The sequence below is a fragment of the Suncus etruscus genome, chromosome 16 (genome assembly GCF_024139225.1).
Source record: "Suncus etruscus isolate mSunEtr1 chromosome 16, mSunEtr1.pri.cur, whole genome shotgun sequence".
Lineage (NCBI taxonomy): Eukaryota > Metazoa > Chordata > Mammalia > Eulipotyphla > Soricidae > Suncus > Suncus etruscus.
Window position 1 is genome coordinate 33,380,123 of NC_064863.1, and position 22,245 is coordinate 33,402,367.

Sequence of the window (22,245 nt, forward strand, 5' to 3'; positions counted from 1 at the left end):
GCATCTCATATGATCTCCTGAGTCCCATCAGGAGTGGTCCTTGATTACATAGCTAAGCACTAAGTCCTGAGCACAGATGTGTATCTCCTCCCAAAAAAGGACTATATAATAGTTTCTTTCTCATTGATGTAATACAGTTAATATAGTTTGTAAGCATGGCAGTAGCTAACATCAATATTATACTTTTGGAAAACTAGAAATGTTAATTTTTTTAATCTTCTGAATCTCACCTAATATATAATAAATAACTTTCCATGTGTCCCTATGCTCTTTTCTTGAACATTTTAATACTTAATAGACATTTGAGTTACAGCCCCCTTGCTGGACATTTAGACTAGATCCATTTTTTACCACTATAAATAATAATGAGGGAAATCTGCCCTTTTTTTCTCGTAAATTTTTATGAATTAAGCATCTATCTAGTGGGCTGAGCACATCACTTTATAGCTCTTGCTGTATATGTTAACACTTGATTTTGGTGGGGCGGGAGGCTTGAGACTGCACCCCGCAGTGTTCCTGGGTCCATGCTCACAGACACTCATGGTGGAGCCTGGGGGCCCATGGGGCACTAATGTTTGAACTCAGGTTAGCTGCATGCAGGCAAGAGCCTCCTTGTGCTGCTTTTCTGGCCCCCAAATCATTTTATTATGTCAGTACATGGTGAAATAGAACAGTTTGCTTATAGTCATTCCAACACAGAGGTTTTATTGAAATACGCTTCTGAAAATGATAATTAGTCATTTAAAATAGATTTATGTTGGCATCTTTAACATATCATGATACATTGACGCAATTGAAATTAGTTAATTATTTATGTGTGATTTTCCTCTTAGGAATTCCTGTATAAAGGAATGTCAGCCCAAGATATATTTTAGACTCACACCTAAGTTGAGTTACTACTGAGACTCTGGAAAAATAATAATTCTTATTTTAATATCGAAGAGAGTTATTATTGACAGTTCTCACATCTGATTCTAATTTTAACAGCCTTCACTATTTTATTAGAACTCTGCACTGAGATAATACAGCATTTAGGAGATAAGAGAAAAATGTTAAGAGAATGGGTGGTAGTATTTGCATTTCTATTATAACTATGTAGATAGTCTATAAGTTAAGACTTAAGCTTTGTACATTAGAAAGTGAGATTGCTTAGTATAATAGCCTAGTATAGGTCATTGCCTCATGTCTAAGGTAAGTCTTTTCTCCCTGTGCAAACTCTCAGCAGCTTGGTCCTCTGAGAACCAGAGACAGAGCCAAGTCATCTTCAGTGAGCTCTGATGAGCAGAAGGAGCAATATTATTTTTTGTTTGTTCCTTTCAGGAGCATTTCATGGAGGTCATTCGAAACCAGGAATTTGTGTTACTCCCAGCCAACGAAATTGCCAAGCTCCTGGCCAGTGATGATATGAACATTCCTAACGAAGAGACAATATTGAATGCACTTCTGACTTGGGTCCGTCATGATTTAGAGCAGAGGCGGAAAGATCTCAGTAAACTCTTGGCTTACATCAGGCTACCTCTTCTTGCACCACAGGTAAATCTTCTTTTGATAGTATAAAAATCAATGTTCTTAATTTCAACAGCAAACAGGTATTTCATACTAATGAACATGTACTTGCCTACAAACTCTCTGTTGGACTGCTCTGTTTAATGAGGTGGTTTTTATACAAATTCTTAGGAAAAGAGAGTGAGCTCAAGAGTTCCACTTGTGTTTGCAGTTCAGTTGGTCTGGTTTCCTAAAATGCATCAGTTCAGTAAAATTTTTGGTTTGGGTTTGGGGTAGTACTTTGATTTGATTTAACTACTAAATCTTGTGATTCAAGAGAATTGCTAAAGTTATAATAATAAAAGGATTGCTGGAATTAAGAACTAGAAAGTTTTGGAGCCAGAACAATAGCTCAGCGGTAGGGCTTTTTCTTGCATGCAGCCGATCCAGAACATAACGTGGTTTGATTCGCAGCATCCCATATGGTCCTCCAAGCCTGCCAGGAGTAACCCCTGAGCGCCACCGGGTGTGACCCCTCCCCCAAAAAAAGGGAACTAGAAAATTTAGATAAATTCATTAGTCATGTTTATTAACTCATTGATTCTGCAAACATGTAAATGTAAAATACAGTATAATAGCTCTGTAGAGCATTTTAGAGCTCTAACAGTTGGCATGCCTTAGTTTCTTCATTTGCTATTTAGTGAGAACAATGTCTTTGACTATTTTAAGGATTATTATTAATGCTCAGGAAGGTGCTCAGTGAGGCACTGAAGCGATAGTATAGGGGTTAAGGTGCTTGTTGCACAAGGTTGGCCCTGTTTAAACCCCAGCACCCCAACACTGCCGGAGTGATCCTGAGTATAGAACCAGTAACATCCCCCATGCACCAAAAGGTGTTGCCCTCCCACCCAAAGAAAGAAAAATTCTCTGTGAAACAAAATAATGCTGTAAGTAATAATTCTGTGATTATTTTTATAGCATAAATGAGAATTTGGGGGAGGACTCAGACTCTGTAATGTTTTTGAGGCTTGTGGTGCTTGTGTGGCTCTGCTTACGGGTTGCTCCCAGCGATACTCAGTACATGTGATGTTGGGGATCGAACCCAGGCTTTCTGCATGCAAAGCAGGTGTCCAACCTGTTGAACTATCTCTCTCAGCCTCGATCATTTATCATTTTAATCTGCTCGAGTGTTATCACACACATGTATAGAAAGAAATTTAAGAAAAATATGGATGTCTGGCGAGATGACTCAAAGTCATGCAGTTTATGCTTTACCTATGAGAGGTCTGGATTTTGATCTCCAGCACCGAAACTCTACTTGTGTATCACCAAAGAGCAACCCCCACCCAGGCACCACACATGACTCTTAGCATGCTGAGGGAAGTCAGCCAGGAGAGGGACAGATGCAAAATGATAGTTTATATGTTGCAGATAAAGAAATAATTTGAGGGACTGGAGAGATAGCATGAAGGTAGGGCATTTGCCTTGCATGCAGAAGGATGGTGATTTGAATCCCGGCATCCCATATGGTCCCCTGAGCCTGCCAGGAATGATTTCTGAGCCTAGAGCAAGGAGTAACTAACCCTTGAGTTTGCTGGGTGTGACCCCGCCCCCAAAGAAAAAGTAAAAAGAAATAGTTTGGGAATAACAAATGACCAGAGGCAGCAGAATCTGAGATTTGGTATACAGAACTCAGTGTACCAGGGATGGGGTGGAGCTGACAATAGTGGAATAAAGTGAATTCTCTGTTGTGGCTTGGAACATTGATGCATGAAACCCTGTCATGTACAATATTTTAAATTATGGTCTCTCTCACTCATTCACTCACTCTCACTCGCTCCAGCTCACTCTCTGGCTCTTTCTCTCACACACAGGAAGTATCAGTTCCTTGTGAACAGTAACAGCACTGCTCATAGTAATTTTTTAAAAATTACCTCAATGCAGAGCAGTTGCACTGCCCCTTGCAATGCCACATCTCGGCTGGTGGAGCTGACATGTGCCACCCCATACATCCCAGGTCTGCGCTGTGATGAGCCCTTCAGGCCCCACCTGTTGAGCATTGGATACTGGAGCTGGTACTTGAACTAGTTTTAAGTTTGCATTGCCAGCAGGACCTCTCACTGTAAAGATCTTAGCCATCTCTGTTGCACTCCCCATTTCACCCCTGGGAGTGCTAAGTGCAGCTACACAATCCCATTGTGCCTTGGAGAGGTAGGTTGACCAGCTGAGCCCAGAGAATGACTGTAGCTCCACCCACCCATGCATGAGCACTTTGGAGTGACTGTTCCCACTTTAGGATTAAGATGTTCTAGCTGGTAGATTCAGGGTACTCGACCCAACACAACTATATGCACAGCTTCTACTTTCTGACAGTTTTAACTGGAATATGCAAACATTTCTTCCTCCTTTGTTCCTTATCTTGAGGATTTGCTTTAGAAGTGGAGAAAGGGTGATATGTTCCAGCTCAAGGTCAGACTTCTTTGTTAGAAGGTGCTCCTATTTACTACACATGTATTTAGAATGAGACATTTTTTGCATTATTGTGAAGAAATACTATTGCTAGTTCTTTAGACATAAATCAGTGCTGATGTTTTAGAAGAAAGACCATTTTCCAAGGCTGAAGACCAAGTGAATCTATAGTGAGAGTATATGAATTGTTAAAAAAATTCAGGGAGAATGATGTGATTACTACTTCTCTAGCCATGAAATTTAAGAAGAGTTACTTTTATTTGGGGGGCACACCCAGCAGTGCTCAGAGGTTACTCCTGGCTCGTGCTCAGAAATTGCTCTTGGCCATATGGGATGCCAGGAATCAAACCCAGATTCATCCCACATGCAAGGCAAACGCCTACCACAGTACTATCACTCTGGCTCCAGGAGTTACATATTTTGCTAATACATAGCAGAATTTTTTCTTCCTAAGTGAAATAAAGTAGAACCAAAAGCTCTTAGTAGATTTTTGAAAAGAAGCTTGCAGTTAAGTAACTTGCCAGTTTACTTCAGCACTGTAGTTTCAGATATTTATGAAGCAGTAATTGCATGCCTCACCAGAAGTCTTTGAAATATGTTACTCAGGTAGTTATCTTAATAGTGTGAGTCAGAAGACCCCAAGCTTGAAAGGCACTTTGGAGATCGTTTAGTCTAACACCTGTTGTACAAATGAATAACAGACCAAAAAAGTAAAGCAGTATGTTCAGAATCACACAAAGCAGTTGCATAAATTTCAGTCCACCTACATTATTATTTTATTCAGCTCTGGTACTTGACCCAAGAGAGAAGGAATAGAGAGGAAAGGGAGAATGAAATGGGCTCAGGAGTTAGGAACAAGTATACCATGCTTGTCTCTTTATTGGCAGTAGTGCCTACTACAGTGCCAAAAAAGTAGCGTGGGGAGGGAGGGGAAGAGGGGAGAGAGGGGGGGGGAGAGAGAGAGAGAGAGAGAATATGAACAAGTATACCATGCTTGTCTCTTTATTGGCAGTAGTGCCTACTACAGTGCCAAAAAAGTAGCGTGGGGAGGGAGGGGAAGAGGGGAGAGAGGGGGAGAGAGAGAGAGAGAGAGAGAGAGAGAGAGAGAGAGAGAGAGAGAGAGAGAGAGAGAGAGAGAGAGAGAGAGAGAATATGACTGCCCGCCCTACAGGCAGGTGGGAAAGGGTGGGTGGAAGGGAAACTGGGACTTCAGTGGCAATTGTGCCCTATTCTGCAATCTAAAACATCTAAAAGGAAAAAAAAAGGAAGAGAGAAAGATAGAGAAGAAAAACATACCCCAGAGACAGAAAGGGAAAAGAGCATCAGGGAGTGTGAGGGGGAGAAACCGGGGACATTGGTGGTGGGAAATGTGCACTGGTAAGGGTTGCTGTATATTGTATACTGTAATTGTTCAATCGTGAACAATTTTGCCTATGAAAAAAACACACAACTGCGTTACGAACCTTGTAACCACAGTGTTAAAAAAAAATAGGCCAAAAAACAAAAAAGGCAAAACAAATACACCATGGAGTTTGAAGGCAGCTTTGCTTGCACGTTAGAGAGCAGAGAAAGGGACATTGTTGAGAGATGTGGCTAATACAGGATACAATCCACATCATGTCTCGAGTTATGCCAAGGAGTTTGTATTTTTTCCAAAAGTGGTGAGAAGGCACTGAAATATTTATTCCCAGGGGAATGTCATGATTATTATTTTACTTAGGGAAAAATCCCATAATTGCAGTGCATAGAATGGGTTGGAAAGGTTGTAGCTGGAAATCAGTAGGGAAACGATTAAATTCTGCTATGTGGACAATCAACATGCAAAACAAAAAGAATGGGCTAGATTATTATTTAAGACCATACTCAGGAATGAGCCCAAAATGGATTCAAGACTTGGATATAAAATCTGAAATGGGCCAGAGCGATAGCTCAGTGGTAGGGCATTTACCTTGTACACAGCTGCCCAGGACGGACCTCAGTTTGATCCCCGGCGTCCCATATAGTCCCCAAGCCAGGAGCAATTTCTGAGTGCATAGCCAGAGTAACCCCTGAGTATGACCGAGTGTGGCCCCCCAAAAAAATCTGAAACAGTGGATTGGGAGAGAGAATACAGTGGGTGAGGAGCTTATCTTGTATGCAGCCCATCAGGTTTTATCTGTGGCACACAATATGGTCACCTATATCCTGCCAGGAGTGATCCTTGAGCATAGAGCCAGGGTTAAGCCTAAAATATAGCTGAAAATAAATAAACTTTAAATATATGAAAATATAATTATTATCAGCTCAAGGACTATTAAGGGACTCAGTCGTGATTCTGAGTTATGACAATAGGTTGATGAAGATGCTATTAACTAAGACAAAGACTGGAGGATGGGCAAAGGAGATGGCTCAATTGGCTGAAATACTGGCCTTGCTTGAAGTTTTGCTCTCTGTTACTTTGTCTTCTCCTAAGCTTTTCTGAAGCTGGTGGGAATCTGAAGCTGTATTGCCTGGTAGTGTTTACACAGGCACTTCAGCCCTCTGAGCAGCAGTTTGTCTTTCTATGAAAATGTGTCACCAGAATATTGTGAGAAAGCTGAAGATCAATTTACAGAAGTAGAATAATCGGTGATAATTTTAAAATAGACTCAGCTAACTAAAACTTTACGGGATGGGGTGGAACTGGACTTGTTGACAGATGCAGGCCATGATGCAGTAGCTGGAGGTGAGACACCAGAACAATGCCTGTATTGTTGGAAAATATGTCTTGGGAGAAAAAACAGTAATTGTATGTTTCATCATAAAGGACAGTGGGTAGGAGAGCTACTAAAATCATCTAACACTTTCCAAATGATAGGTGACTTTATACTAAAAAATTACCATTAGGTTCAATTACCTAAAGAATTAACTAACTATAAGCAAAAATAGTCTTTCTCAATGACAAAAAAATTTTTACATGTCTTTCACAGCTGTATCTCAGCAACATAGTGACATTGAATTAGAGCCACTCCCACAATGCTGACCTCACTCCACCATAGTTCCCAGCATGCATCCCGAACCTCCACCTCAGCCCCCTAGACTGCCAGCGCAACAGGTCCATGCATAGCTGTCATAGCTTGGGTCTCTTGATTCCACTGTCGTTGACCTTGGCCGGGGCATTCAGGGCTGACCAGAGAATTTTTTTGGAGGGGAGGCACTCCCGGTGATGCTCAGGGTTACTCCTGGCTATTCGCTCAGAAATTGCTCCTGGCTTGGGGGACCACATGGAACGCAGGGGATTGAAACAAGGTCAGCTGAGTGCAAGGCAAACGCTCTACTACTGTGCTACCTCTCTAACCCCAGAGAATTTTCTTTTTAAACCTACCTCGGTTAGTCTGGAACATTTTATTCACCCAGGTAGAATAGATTCAATTTACATAGAGTAATTTTATGGTAGTGTTCACACTAGGGTAAGATGGAGGAAATAATACATTTAATTGGAATCGTTTACCAAATGAGTACTTCAATGTGGCACTTTTTCTCATTTGTTTTTATTTTATTTTATTTTATTTTTGTTTTTTGTGTCACAACCAGTGGCACTCAGAAATCGTTCCTGGCAGGCATAGAGGACCAGATGGGATACTGGGATTCAAATCACTATCCATCCGGGATTGTCTGCATGAAAGGCAAATGCCCTACTACTGTGCTATCTCTCTGGCCCCTCAAAAGTAAATTTAATACTTAATTTTCATAATTTGCTATTATAGCAGAGAAGTTGTATAATGATTACTTAAAATGCAGAATATATCTATGTCTGTAACTCTTTCTCTGTGCCTTTGTTTTGGGGCCACAGCTGGCAGTGCTCAGGGGTTATTACTGTAAGGTGGGAACCTGATGTGATTCCAGGGATTAAAGCCTGGCTTCTGCAATTAAAATATATTTTCTAGGGGATGGAGAGATAACATGGAGGTAAGGTGTTTACCTTGATGTGATGCCAGGGATTAAAGCCTGGCTTCTGCAATTAAAATATATTTTCTAGGGGATGGAGAGATAACATGGAGGTAAGGTGTTTACCTTGCATGCAAAAGGTTGGTGGTTCAAATCCCGGCATCCCATATGGTCCCCTGAACCTGCCAGGAGTGATTTCTAAGCATAGAGCCAGGAGTAACTCCTGAGCGCTGCCGGGTGTGACCCAAAAACCAATATATATATATATATATATATATATATATATATATATATATATATATATATATATATATATATATATATATATATATATATATATATATTTGCGGGGGGGAGCAGGAAAGAGAGAGAAAACATAAAATATATTTTCTATCTCAGCCCATTAAGCTCTCTGTCAAACCCTTTTTCATTGTCCCTTTGAATAATTTTAAACAATATCTGGTGTCATTTGTTTGCTTATTCTAATACTTAGATTAATAACTACATTTTTTGGGGGGGTCACACCCGACAGCGCTCAGAGATTACTCCTGACTCTATGCTCAGAAATCACCCCTGGCAGGCTCAGGGGACCATATGGGATGCCGGGATTCGAACCACTGTCCTTCTGCATGAAAGGCAAACGCCTTATGTCCATGCTATCTCTCCGGCCCCTTAATAACTACTTTTTTAAAATGTTCTTTTCTTAAATACACTCAATCCTGTTATTTATAAATTACAGATTCTGTCAGTATTTGTGGATGTGGATATTTTTAACATTCACTATTACATTTTAAAAACTTTACTTTTCATGTATATGAAAATACTTTCTTATTTGGAAAGTATTAAAGCAATTATATAATATAAACATTTAATATTAATATTAAATATTAATTAAATGATCAAACCCTGGGGCTGGAATGATAGTATAGAAGGTAGGGCATTTGCCTTGCATGCAGCCAATCCTGGGTTCAATCCCTGGCATCCTATATTGGCCCTACCCCTACCCACTCACCCATCCTTCAACCCGCTACCCCCAAGCCTGCCAGAACTGATTTCTGAGGTCAGAACCAGGTGTAATCCCTGAGCACTGCCAGGTGTGGACAAACGAAAAGATCAAAACCTAATAAACAGCTGTTAATGATGTTGGTCACATGTACATTTTGCATATACATTAAGTATGTAATAATTATTATTAATTCCAGATAGGTCCTGAGTCTTAAGTCATCTTTATTTTCTTTAGCATGCTCTGCTTAATTTCCAAGCGCCATATACCTTTTTACAATGACTATTCATAAAGATTTTTTCTTTTTTTTCCATTATCAGAAAACATGAACATATTCTCAGCATTATTACTTACTCAGCAAATATAAAGAAAAATCACATTCTCATCCACTGGAGTGGCTAAAATAAAAGGAGACAGTTATAATTATTGGAGAGGATGCGAAGAAATGGGAACTCTCTCCCGAGCATCGCTATGGGAGTATCAGACGGTGGGACCCCTTGGACAGTTTCTTAAAAAAAGATTCCAGCATAAATCAACCAAGATCAGTGAAAACCTCTAAATACATAAAGACACACAAATTCTTTTTAGCATCCTTATTTATAGTAGTTCTAAACTGGAAGCAACTAAGCAAAATATGGTCTACCCAATAGGATATGTTTTTCAACAAAGAAAAGAAATAAAGAACTGGTGGAAGCTGCATACAGAACATGAAATGTGGGAATCCACTTAGCTGACACCTCTAGAAATCTGTAGAAAAGAAAATATAGTGTCAGATGAACTCTTAGGACAGGAGAGGGAGCTGGGAGGAGCAGAGAACGGGCATGGAGGAGCCCGTCAGTGATTGCATGTTCAAAACTGGGCCTGGTGCTACTGGCAGAACTTGGTAAATATCTGAAAACTCACTGTCAACTCGAAATGGATTTTATGATCTGAAAGCCTTATCAATAAAATTGTAAAGAGACCTGATTAAAGTCAGCCGTGTATAACAGCGTAATAATATTGTTTTGTTTGGGGACCATGTCTGATGATGCTTAGGGGTTACTCCTGACTGCACTCAGGAATCACTCCTGGTGGACTCTAGGGACCACATGGGATGCTAGAAATAGAGCCCTGGGCTGCTCTTGCTGGGCAAGCACGCAGCCAACCCATTGTATATTTGTCCAAGCCCTAAACACATAATAGTATGGTGACCACAAGGTTTATTTCCTAGGAAAACAGGAATCAGTTTCCGGTCTGTTGAGATCACTTGTTACAAGGGAAGCTATTGATAACTTACTGGAGAAAAATGCCATATTATTATATCCATCGTTGAAAAAAGAAAAGAAAGAAAGAAAAATGCACTAGGGAGAAATCAATTGCTCTTTTTCTGAAAGCTCTGAAGTGGGATTGGGGAAGTGGCTCAGTAGTAGAAGATTGCCATGCTGTGTGAGGGACCTTGGTTTCATCTCCAGCAATGCAAACAACAACAATATGCTAAAGGAAAATAAACAAAGAAGGAAACAGCATAAATAAAATAAAAGTGAATTACTAAACACCATGACAACTCTTCTCCTAAATAGTGAAATACTAAAATCCTATCATTTCTAACCAGAAATAAGGATATCACCCTAGTAATTTATCATTGGCAAATTTTAGCAATTGCAGTAATAAAAGAAGATTAGAATCATTGGTAGATAAAGTAGGAAAAGATGTCAACTTCCTCTCTTTGGTAAATGAGGATTGTATGTGTTTTGGTGAGAATTTAGTAAGGAAATGTGGTAAAGTAGTTAGTTACAATAAAAATGGGCAGTGGTCAATAGATATTTTCTCTCCTTCAACAAAACATGTAAAATAGGTATCATGATTCCTAGAAGCAGTGTGATAGGATGTGTAGAAATAGAATGGCATGAGGCCACTGGGAAGAAGGCTACACATTTATAGAAAGATTTCTTAAATACAAAGTGTTGATATATTGTAAATTCTAGGTCTAGGACAAGAGCTCAAAGGACTGGATGGAGCACAAGATTTACATGCAGAGGGTCTTGGAATCAGTCCCTGGAACCATTGGTCCCCCAGCCACCACCAAGTGTGTCCCCCCGTCGAAAAGATGTTAATTCTCTGAACATTTTCCAATTTTTTTGTTTTGTTTTGTTTTTTGTTTTTTGTTTTTGGGCCACACCCGGCAGTGCTCAGGGATCACTCCTGGCTCTCTGCTCAGAATTAGCTCCCGCAGGCACGGGGGACCACATGGGACACCGGGATTCGAACCAACCACCTTTGGTCCTGGATCGGCTGCTTGCAAGGCAAACGCCGCTGTGCTATCTCTCCGGGCCCAACATTTTCTAATTTAATGCAAATTTTGTTCAGATTTCTGTAGGATCCATAGATGAAGGGAAATTGGATGTTTTTCTTAACTTCTGTGGAAAATGAAGACTCAGAAATATGAAATAAACCATTAAACCTTGAAAATGAACAGTGAAAGATTTTAGAATTTACAATAAAGAGACAAGTGAGATATGGTTTTAGAATAGGAATTAAAAATACATATGTGGAACAGAATAAAGTATCAAAAAACAGGACTGGAAAGGTAATACAGCAGGTAAAGCACTTGCCTTACACACTGCTGACCTGGATTGGATCCCTGATATCCCAGGCAGTCTCTTGAGTACCACCAGCATCAATTCCTGAGTGCAGAGTCAGGAATAACTCCTGCGCATCACCAAATGTGACCCAAAAATACAAAAATTAATAACTATGACAACAGGAGCTAGAAAGATAGTAAGGTGCTTGCCTTGCACTAGTTGATTCTGATTTGATCGTCAGCCTCACAGAGGTTCTCCTGAGCACCTCTAGGAGTGATCCCTGAACACAAACAGGAGTTACCTAGGTTAGGTTCAATTCACAAGATGTATAAATGATTACTGAATAAATGATAATGGTATCTGAACGAAAATTAAAATATTTCTTTTTTTTTTTTTTTTGTGGTTTTTGGGTCACACCCGGCAGTGCTCAGGGGTTATTTCTGGCTCCACGCTCAGAAATTGCTCCTGGCAGGCACAGAGGACCATATGGGGCGCCGGGATTCGAACTGATGACCTCCTGCATGAAAGGCAAACGCCTTACCTCCATGCTATCTCTCCGGCCCCGAAAATTAAAATATTTCTAATTCTGTATTTTACTTAAAAACTAATTTCAGGGGGCCAGAGAGATAGCACGGAGGTAGGGCATTTGCCTTGCATGCAGAAGAACAGTGGTTTGAATCCCGCCATTACATATGGTCCCCCCGAACCTGCCATGAGTGATTTCTGAGCGTAAAGCCAGGAGTAACCCCTGAGCGCTGCCAGGTGTGACCTAAAAACAAAAGAAACAACCAAACAAATAAGCAACAAAAATTAATTTCAGGGATGGAGTGATAGAACGGGACAGCAAGAGGATTTTTGCTCTGCACATGTCTGACCCAGGTTTAATCCCTGTCATCGTATATGGTCCCTTGAGCCCACTGTGATCCCTGAATGTAGAGCCAGGAGTAAGCCCTAAGTACCACCATTGGTCCTAAAACAAAACAAGCACCCACCTAATATCACACAGACAAATAGCCTAAATGAAAGAGATAAAATGAAAATTACTGTATGTGTGCATTCATATAAATTATATAATATGAGACACTGGGTTTTGTCTTGTTGGTATTTAAAGAGGTAGATTTGGGCCATATCCAACAGTGCTTTAGGACTTATTCTTAGTTCTACATCCAGGAATTACTCCTGGTGCTCAGACCATATAGGATGCTAGGGATTGAACCTAGCATCAGTTGCATGCAAGGCAAGGACCCTACCCTTTGTACTATATCTTTAGGCCTTAAGTACAGGGTTTTCATTTAATATATCGCCATTTGGAGTTACTGGCCCCTGGAAAAAATGGCCACATTTTGTTTTCATTATTGTTTATATTCTTTAGAGAGGTTATATAAATACAGTCTACTTAATTTCTGCTTAAAATTATTCTTTAGTTAGCCACATGCCCTGCCATTTAAATTTAAGCAAGAGTCCAGCTTCACAATTTCATAACTTATCTCAAAGGAGATGCAAGCCAAGCTGCTAAAACTCACAAGTGCACAGGTCTTAAAGCTGAAAACTCAAAAAAAAAAAAAAAAAAAAAGCTGAAAACTCATAGGACACCCTCAGGAGAGGGTAGTTGAGTCCTGCCCTGCCAAAGCCCCAGCAGCTGCATCCAGACCCCCACAACTGCCACCATATAAACATCATCCCAGCTTAACAACTTCCTGTCTCATTTCAGAAGAGAAAGCCAAGAAATGCTGAAACTTATCTGCCCAATTTTATAGATCCTGGATTTACTGTAGCACATAGCCACAGACCTCCAAATCCACAATGTTTACAGCCAGTAGGAGCACAAATTAGATGAGAACATAGCTTAGAAGGCAACTAAGTTCATTAAAAATTGTAACAAGAAGGCTTAACTAGCAAAAACCACATAGTAAACCTTTAGTGACTTTAATGAAACCCATTGTGAGATACAGCAGTTTTCACAATTTTTATTTTTACTGAAGTATTTTTGGCTAATTTCACCTTTTTTTTTTTCCTTCGTTTTTTGGGCCACACCCGGCAGTGCTCAGGGGTTACTCCTGGCTGTCTGCTCAGAAATAGCTCCTGGCAGGCACGGGGGTCCATATGGGACACCGGGATTTGAACCAACCACCTTAGGTCCTGGATCAGCTGCTTGCAAGGCAAACGCCACTGTGCTATCTCTCCGGGCCCTTGTTTTTGTTTTTGTTTTGTTTTGTTTTTTTGTTTTTGTTTTTTTTGGCTTTTGGGCCACACCCGGTGTTGCTCAGGGGGTACTCCTGGCTGTCTGCTCAGAAACAGCTCCTGGTAGGCACGGGGGACCATATGGGACACTGGGATTCGAACCAACCACCTTTGGTCCTGGATCGGCTGCTTGCAAGGCAAACGCCACTGTGCTATCTCTCTGGGCCCTAATTTCACTATTTTATAACAAGCAATATAAAATAAATATTGTGCCTGCTAAGGGGCCTGACTTGAAAGGTGAGTGGAAAACTGGGGGCAATGCTGGAAGGAAGGGAACACTGGTGTTGGAATTGGGATTGGTATATTGAATACCCAAAACAACTACTATGAACAACTTTGTAGACCAGGGATCTCAAACTCACGGCCCACGGGCCGTTTGCGGCCCTCTGTACAACATTTTGTGGCCCTGCCCTAGAGGAATCTTTTTGTTTGTTTGTTTGTTGTTTGGGCCACACCCCCCACTACTGACTTTGCACTCAAGGATCACCCTGACTTTGCCTCCTGCGGTCCCCAGGTAAATTGAGTTTGAGACCGCTGTTGTAGACTGTGGTGTTTAAATGAAGGTTAATAAAAATAAAATGTTTGCTTTACTGAAAAAAATTATTCTTCAGTTAAAATAACTTCAAGTTAATAAAAGTAAATTTATTTTATTTAGATAATAGAAGAAATAAAAACACGGAAAACTAGTGTTAAACAAGTATTGGGGGGAAAAAACCCAGCTGTCCTGCACTATCCAGAGAGAACACTGTTAAGATTTTCTCAATTTTTGTTTGTTAATGAAATGTAAAGTCTAAGTTTTTTTTGTTTTGTTTTGTTTTGGGAGGGTCACACCTAGCAGGGTGCAGGGGTTATTCCTGGCTCTGTGCTCAGAAATCACTCCTGACAGGCATGGGGTACCATATCAGATGCCAGGATTCGAACCTCCGTCCATTCTGGGTTGGCTGTGTGCAAGGCAAACGCCCTACTGCTCTGGCCCAAACTATAAATTTTATAAGTGCTTAATTTTGTAGTTAAGTAGTAGATATCTGCCTGTGTACTGTAGTTGTTTGCCCCAGCCCTACTGTTTCCTCAGTCCTTCAGCATCCATTCTCACTGTTCCCTTCTAGTTCTTGGCAGACATGGAGAACAATGCTCTCTTCCGAGATGACATAGAATGTCAGAAGCTGATCATGGAAGCCATGAAGTACCACCTGCTGCCGGAGCGCCGGCCTATGTTACAGAGCCCTCGCACAAAGCCCCGGAAGTCCACTGTGGGCACGCTGTTTGCAGTCGGAGGGATGGATTCCACCAAAGGTAGTAAAAATCTGCACTCTTCGCAAACAAGGGGGAAAAGAAGTTGCAGTCCGCAATCTGCATGATGAAAGATCTTGAAGAAATGACTGGCTCCTGACTGGAGATTGGAACAGTTATCAGATAAACCAAGACACAGTAGCTAGCAGGAAGTGAGCAGAGAGTTGTGGAGACAGACTTAGGGACAAGGCAAGAGAAGCTTATCCGCTGGGATTATCTCAGCTTCAAAATTGATATAGTGATAGTAAAATGATAAAACTGATAGTAAAAATAAGGTTGGCACAGTAGTATACTGGGTACAGTACTTGACTTGCATGTAGCCCACTAGGGTATGATCCTGGCACCACATATGGTTTTCCCAAGCCTCACTCACCAGGAGTGATCCCTGAGTGCAGAGCCAGGAGTAACCCCTATGCACTGCAGCCAGGTATATCCCAGAAACCAAACAATAAAAGAACCAGTCGAATCATTTAAAAATAAAAGTGTAGGGGCCGGTGAGGTGGCACTAGAGGTAAGGTGTCTGCCTTGCAAGCGCTAGCCAAGGAAGGACCTCGGTTCGATTCCCCAGTGTCCCATATGGTCTCCCCAAACCAGGAGCAATTTCTGAGCACTTAGCCAGGAATAACCCCTGAGCATCAAACAGGTGTGGCCCAAAAAACCAAAATAAAATAAAATAAAAGTGTATTTATAGCCTATGAAATCAGAAAGACTCTGCCTCTACAGAGAGCAATGAGAGATGGGAAAGCTCTTCTGTATAGTGAAATGCCAACAACTAAAAGAGGCAAAGATGAAAGTAAGAAACTTTCCTTTTGACAGACAGCATAACTAGTTCAGTAAAAATTCATCAATAGTTGCTGAGGCCAGTGAGCGGAAAATTCAAGAACAAGATAGTCACGTTCAGAGTATCTCCCAGTGACTTGCTATTTACTAGTTACAAAGATGGCAATCCTTACAATAGACACACCTTGATTTAAAAAATATTTAAATAAGAAAAGAGGAGATCGGGCCCGGAGAGATAGCACAGCGGTGTTTGCCTTGCAAGCAGCCGATCCAGGACCAAAGGTGGTTGGTTCGAATCCCGGTGTCCCATATGGTCCCCCGTGCCTGCCAGGAGCGATTTCTGAGCAGACAGCCAGGAGTAACCCCTGAGCACCGCCGGGTGTGACCCAAAAACCAAAAAAAAAAAAAAGAAAAGAGGAGATCATGCAATTTGCTATCAAATAGATCTTGCTAAGTGAAGTATGTCAGGCAGAAGGGAAGATAGAATGGTTTCACATGCGATATTAAGAGACAGTTGAGAAGGGGCAGGAGCAATAGCACAGCAGTAGGGTCTGGGTGTTTGCCTTTCATGCAGCTGACCCAGGACGGACCTGGGTTCGATCCCTGGCATCTCAGATGGTCCCCCAAGCCAGGAGTAGCACCTGAGAGTCACTGGGTGTACCCCCCCCCCAAAAAAAAAGAGCATAAGGAGGTTAAAAAAAATGCTCTAAAACAGCAGAACCCAAGAATTGTTGTATAGAGCTGAGCTTGAGAGTAGGGTGGAAATAGGGTGATGGAGGAAAATGTTGTTGGATTGTTGAATCCATGAAACCCTACCAGTAACAGTATCTTGGTGCTTCAGTTACAAACCTTTTGAAAAGATGGGCTGATTCTGTTCTCAAGAACTTGACATTTATCTGTTTGATTCTTGCTGAAAGTCTGTAACCTGTAAAAATCCAGGTTATATAATTCAGGACTTACTCTGGAGGAGATGCCAGGTTGAGGACAATCTACAGAGTAACTTGTCTGTTGATGCTATTTCTAGATGTCAGTGTAGTGAAGAGGCAAGGTTTGTTTCAGATCAGAGGAGACAGCAGATGCCTCACACAGCTATTGCAGTGCAATATCATGCATTTTTCTTTGTAAGATTATAGTTGGGAGTCATGATGAAATCAAAATAAAGTTTGTAGCTTACATAACATTGTTATATAAATGTTGATTTTTCACGCTTTAATGATTGAGGTTCCTGTTTTGAGGAAGATCCTTTGGACTATTTCCACTCATCTCCCAAGTCAGAAAATAATACATACACTGGGGCCAGAGAGATAGCACAGCGGTAGGACGTTTGCCTTGCATACATGCAGACGACCTGGGCCAGATCTGTGCTCGATTCCTGGCATCCCATATGGTCCCCTGAGTCTGCCAGGGGCAATTTCTGAGTGCAGAGCCAGGAGTAACCCCTGACCGCAGCTGGATGTGCCCCCCCCCAATAAAGAGGCTTTATTTGACCCATATCATTTAAGAAGAAAATAATACATACACAAATAGAAAACGAGTGTAGTTAAACACTCTTTGTATCATATTTGCAGTAGCTCCAGTATAGCATCAGATACCATGCACACCATTAACTTATACTTTGCCAGGCCTGCCAGATGCTGTGCCAGAAGCATATCTGGATAGTATCTCTAGGTAGACACTTGTCCCTGTCCCCGAATCCCTACTTTTGCTAGTGTGCAGCTCCCTGACATCCCACTTCACCTTCCTCATCCCAGGTGCATCTGTTTCTCCCGACCACGCTTGTCTCATTCACAGGATGGGCCAAATCTCCCATGTCAAGCATATAGGTGTTTCTTTCCCACAGGTATTCTCTGTTTTCTGGTACAGGATAGCCTGACCAAAAGACTTCACTAGCTCTCCTCACACTTCTCCATTTACAAGAGAACTTCCCCAAGAGGAGGCTGTTCTTTAGGCTGTTATTTTCTATATCTGTGTAAACTAAAACTCTGCAGACAAGTTGATCATTCTAAATAGACGATAATTTTTTTAAGTTTATTTTTTATTTGAGTCACACCCAAACTCAAGGTTTATAGCTGATTCTATGCTCAGGAATTACTCCTGCAAAGTTCAGGGGACCATGCTGGGAATCCAATCCAGGTCAGCAAGGCAAACACCCTTCCTGCTGTACTATCTCTTCAGCCCTCATTGATCATTCTTGTAGTCACCAAGAAATGTTAAAACATTATCTATGCTTTGTAAATGTCACTTTGGGAAGCTTCAAGTTTTTACATCGAGTTTTGCCATTAAAAGGGTTTTGTGATTTATGGACAGGTGCTTTTCTAAAGAAAAAGATGTCCCAAATCATGTCCTAAGAGTTGTGTTCAATATTAAAAATAAGATTTTAATTCTCAACTTATAAAACTATATGACTGCTTAGTTGATTAAATCTAAAACTGATTTAAGTTCAATTTTTTTGAATTCCTAAAACTTAATAGTGGGATGATTGATAGCAGCTTTTTGTTATATGGTAGAAAGCTGATTTTAGGATAAAATCTTGGAGATGAATCCAATATACTGTGAAAGTGATCGACACATGAATAAGAGTAAAATTTCATGTCTAAAATTTATAAAGAAAAAAATTCATAAAAGAAGATGGTCTGTGGGGCCAGAGAGATAGCACAGTGGGTAAAGTGCTTGCTTTGAATGCGACCGACCCATGTTCCATCTCTGGCATCCCATATAGTTTCCCGATCCTGCCAGGAGTTAATATCTGTGTGCAGAGCCAGGAGTAACCACTGAGCACCCGCTGCACCCTCAAAAAAGAAAGTAAAGTGATTCATTAGCCAGAACGATGCTCAAGTGGCCGGGTGCAGGTTCTGCATGTAGGAAGCCCAGGTTCTTCTATCCCTGTAACTACTTGGTTCTCTGAGCACTGCCAGGTATGGCCTCAAAGCCAATACTTTTTTTTTTTTTTTTGCCTCTTTTTTTTCCTTTAATTTCTACTGCCCACCTTATAAGGAAAACAAATGAATTATTGGAATCAGTTCAGAAAAGAAAAATGTAACCACCATCAGATTAAGTATTCTAGACTCAGGATTTGCAGAGCACTTACCCTATACTTGGACCCTGAAACCTGCCTGCTAGCAGAACACGTATTCTACTATTTCCTTGTGTGCGCCACAGCCCTTCTCTGCTACTGGTAATAAGGATCTTGGTCTCCAGCTTTCTGATTCTTTTCTCACAACTCTCCTTCCTGTTAACTACTGTTGAATCTTTTGACAAACTGAAGCAGTTTTGTTTAGTTGGTGGGGGTGGTGGTGGTGGTAATACCCAACAGTGCTCAGGAATCACTTTTTTTAAAAAATTAAAAAAGATTTATATGGTTGGGGCACAGAGGAAGGGCGTTTGCCTTGCAAGTGGCTGACCCAGGTCGGATGGTGATTCGAATCCCGATGGTGATTCGAATCCCGGCATCCCATATGGTCCCCTGAGCCTGCCAGGAGCAATTCTTTTTTTTTTTTTTTTGGTTTTTGGGCCACACCCGGTAACGCTCAGGGGTTACTCCTGGCTATGCGCTCAGAAGTCGCTCCTGGCTTGGGGGACCATATGGGACGCCGGGGGATCGAACCGCGGTCCGTCTCCTAGGCTAGCGCAAGTAAGGCAGGCACCTTACCTCCAGCGCCACCGCCCGGCCCCGCCAGGAGCAATTCTGAGTGCAGAGCCAGGAATAATCCCTGAGCACTGCTAGGTGTGTCATTTCCCCCCCTCCAAAAAAAAAGATTTGTATAGTTAAGTTTTGATTATGCAATGTTCTGACACCAATTCCTTCGCCATTATACATTTCTCATCAATTTCCCCCAGTTAACCTTCAGTTGTCCTACCTCTGTCTGTCTCTCTCTGTCTTTCTCTTCCTCCCTTCCTCCCTCCCTCTCTGTTCCCCATTTTTTCCTAGGCATTGTGCTTTATAATACTGTTAATGAAAGGGTATCATGCATATCACTTTACTTTCAATTCCTAATTCTTGTCCAGTGTGGTCATTTCAGAAATCACTCTTTGTAAGTCTTAAGGGACTATATCGATGCCAGGGATTGAACCCAGGTCAGTTGTAGGCAATGCAAATACCCTATTCACTGTACTACCTCTGACCCCTCAAGCAATTTTAATTGTGTTTGTTCATTTGTTTGTTTGTTTTGGGCAACACAGTGGGGCTCAGATTATTCCTAGCTCTGTGCTCATGGGTCACTCCTAGCAAGGCTCAGGGAACCATATGTAGTCCTGGGGATCAATATCCAGGTTGGTTGGCATATAAGGCGAGCATCCTGCCCACTGTATTTTGGCATCCCTGAAGCAATTTTAAAAGCAAGGCAAAACATCCTTTAGCTCACCCGGTAAAAACCCACCTTCCTCCTTCCTCACTTCCGTAGCTCAGCTGAACTCAGGCACTGTCACATGACAGTCGTCATGTTTGAGTCTCAGCCACACAAACACAGTGACTCTCCCCCCTCCCCCATTATCCCTGACCACCCGTGTTCTAACTCCAGCTAAATCAAATTTAAGATTCCTGTTTCTTGATTTTCTCGGCACTTGATCTCTTTTTCTCTTTGGCTTCCATGATCCCACTCCATCCTGCTTTTCAACTCTTGCTGCTGCTTCTCTTCTCCTCTGCTTCCTCAGTCTGATCTTTAATAATCATCTTTCACTACATAATCACTGCACCCTAATTTTTGTTGGACCCCAGATTGTCTTACTACCTTTTTTGAAAGCTATCTATAATGGTTACAGTTCCACATAAAATTTGTGCTGGTTATACAGCAAAATATGGTATTAAAATCTGGAAAATTGAGTTGAGGTCAGAGATTCAAACCAGCCTACAGGAATTTAATCCCAAATGTTTTCAGTGAGGGGGCTGAAACGACAGCACAGCTGGTAAGGAACTTTCTCTTGCCTTTCATGTAGTTGACGTAGATTCCATCCCCACATCCCATATAAGTCCCCTGAGCACTGCCAAGGGTTGATCCCTGGGCACATAGCTAAAAGTTACCCCAAAACACTGTTGGGTGTGGCCAAAAAAGTGTCTTCTTCAGTACTATTGAGACTAAACTGCATATTAGATCACAAATCTCAGCCAGCTTTTTCTTCACATAATTTGTACATGTTACTTTGAAGGAGCAACCAGCATTGAAAAGTATGATCTCCGCACAAATATGTGGACTCCAGTGGCGAACATGAATGGAAGGAGGCTGCAGTTCGGGGTGGCAGTGCTGGACGACAAGCTGTATGTGGTTGGTGGGAGAGACGGACTGAAGACTCTGAACACGGTCGAATGCTACAACCCCAAAACAAAGACGTGGAGCGTGATGCCACCCATGTCCACGCACAGGCATGGCCTAGGTGAGCATGACCAACAGAGGGACTCATAATGCTGTTCCACAGTCAATCCCCAAGATTGTGGTACTGCCCAGTCTGCAGCAGGCCACCAGTCATTCCTACAGGGGTTCCCTGTTTCTTGAGAAGCAAACACAGAGGAAAGGTGTTTGTATGAAACATGAGGCAATAAGCACAAGTGAAAATGGGGGCCTGCGAGGCCGGAGCCGTGGTGCAATGGTAGGGTGTTTGCCTTGCATGAGGCTGACGCAGGATGGACCACGGTTTGATCCTCCAGCATCTCATATGGTCCCCCAAGCCAGGAGCAACTTCTGAGGGTATAGCCAGGAATAACACCTGAGTGCCACCAGGTGTGGCCCAAAATTTAAAAAAAAAAAAAATCGGGGCATGGAAGCTGGATAGGTAGTAAAAGTCAGGAAGTGTAGTGACCCAGGTTCCATCTCTGGCACTATATATGGTCTCCCAAGTCCTGCCAGGAGTGATCCCTGAGCACTTCTGGATGAAGCCCCCAAACAAAAGAAATAAACATATGGAAGGACTTTAGGATGAAAAACTGACCATGCACTTTAAAAGTATGCTCTGGGACTGGAGCAATAGGTATGATAGTGGGTCATACACTTGCCTTGAACGTGGCTGAACTGAGTTAGATCCCTTAAGCCCTGTCAGGAGTGATACCTGATCACAGAGCTAGGAGTAAGCCCTGAGCACTGCTGGGTGTGGCCCAGAAACCAAAAGCATAAAAAGGGCTCTATGTTTAATCTAGGAGAAAATGTTTCACCCAGAAATGTTCACCCAAAAATTCGGGGGCTAGCAGCAGGGGATAAGTGCAGTTAAAGCAGAGAAGGGACCCTACCATAATCATAGTTGGAAATGATCACTCTGGACAAGAACTGGGTGCTGAAAAGATGTAACGTAATGATAATGCATGATGCTGTTTCAGTAACAATATTGCAAACTACAGTGCCTAAAAAGAAGCAAGAGAAGAAAAATATCTGCCATGGAAGCAGGTGGGGGTAAATGGAGGTAGAAGGCAGGAGAGAACTGGAGCCATTGGTGGCAAGAGATGTGCACAGTTGGAGGATGAGTGTTGGACATTGTATGACTGAAATTCAGTGATGAACAACTTGATAACACTATCTTTTGGTGATT

The 22,245-nt window shown here is 41.7% G+C and overlaps 1 protein-coding gene across 3 annotated transcripts in view; it reads left to right on the plus strand.

The window, feature by feature from the left end:
* The window catches only part of KLHL5 (kelch like family member 5), an 83,344-nt gene that overhangs the window by 49,731 nt on the left and 11,368 nt on the right, over window positions 1–22,245 (plus strand). For all 3 annotated transcript variants that reach the window (XM_049790124.1, XM_049790125.1, XM_049790123.1), the window contains exons 5-7: window positions 1,321–1,533; window positions 14,772–14,958; window positions 20,878–21,102. In XM_049790124.1, coding sequence (XP_049646081.1) covers window positions 1,321–1,533; window positions 14,772–14,958; window positions 20,878–21,102 — 625 coding nt within the window. The remainder of the gene's footprint in view (window positions 1–1,320; window positions 1,534–14,771; window positions 14,959–20,877; window positions 21,103–22,245) is intronic.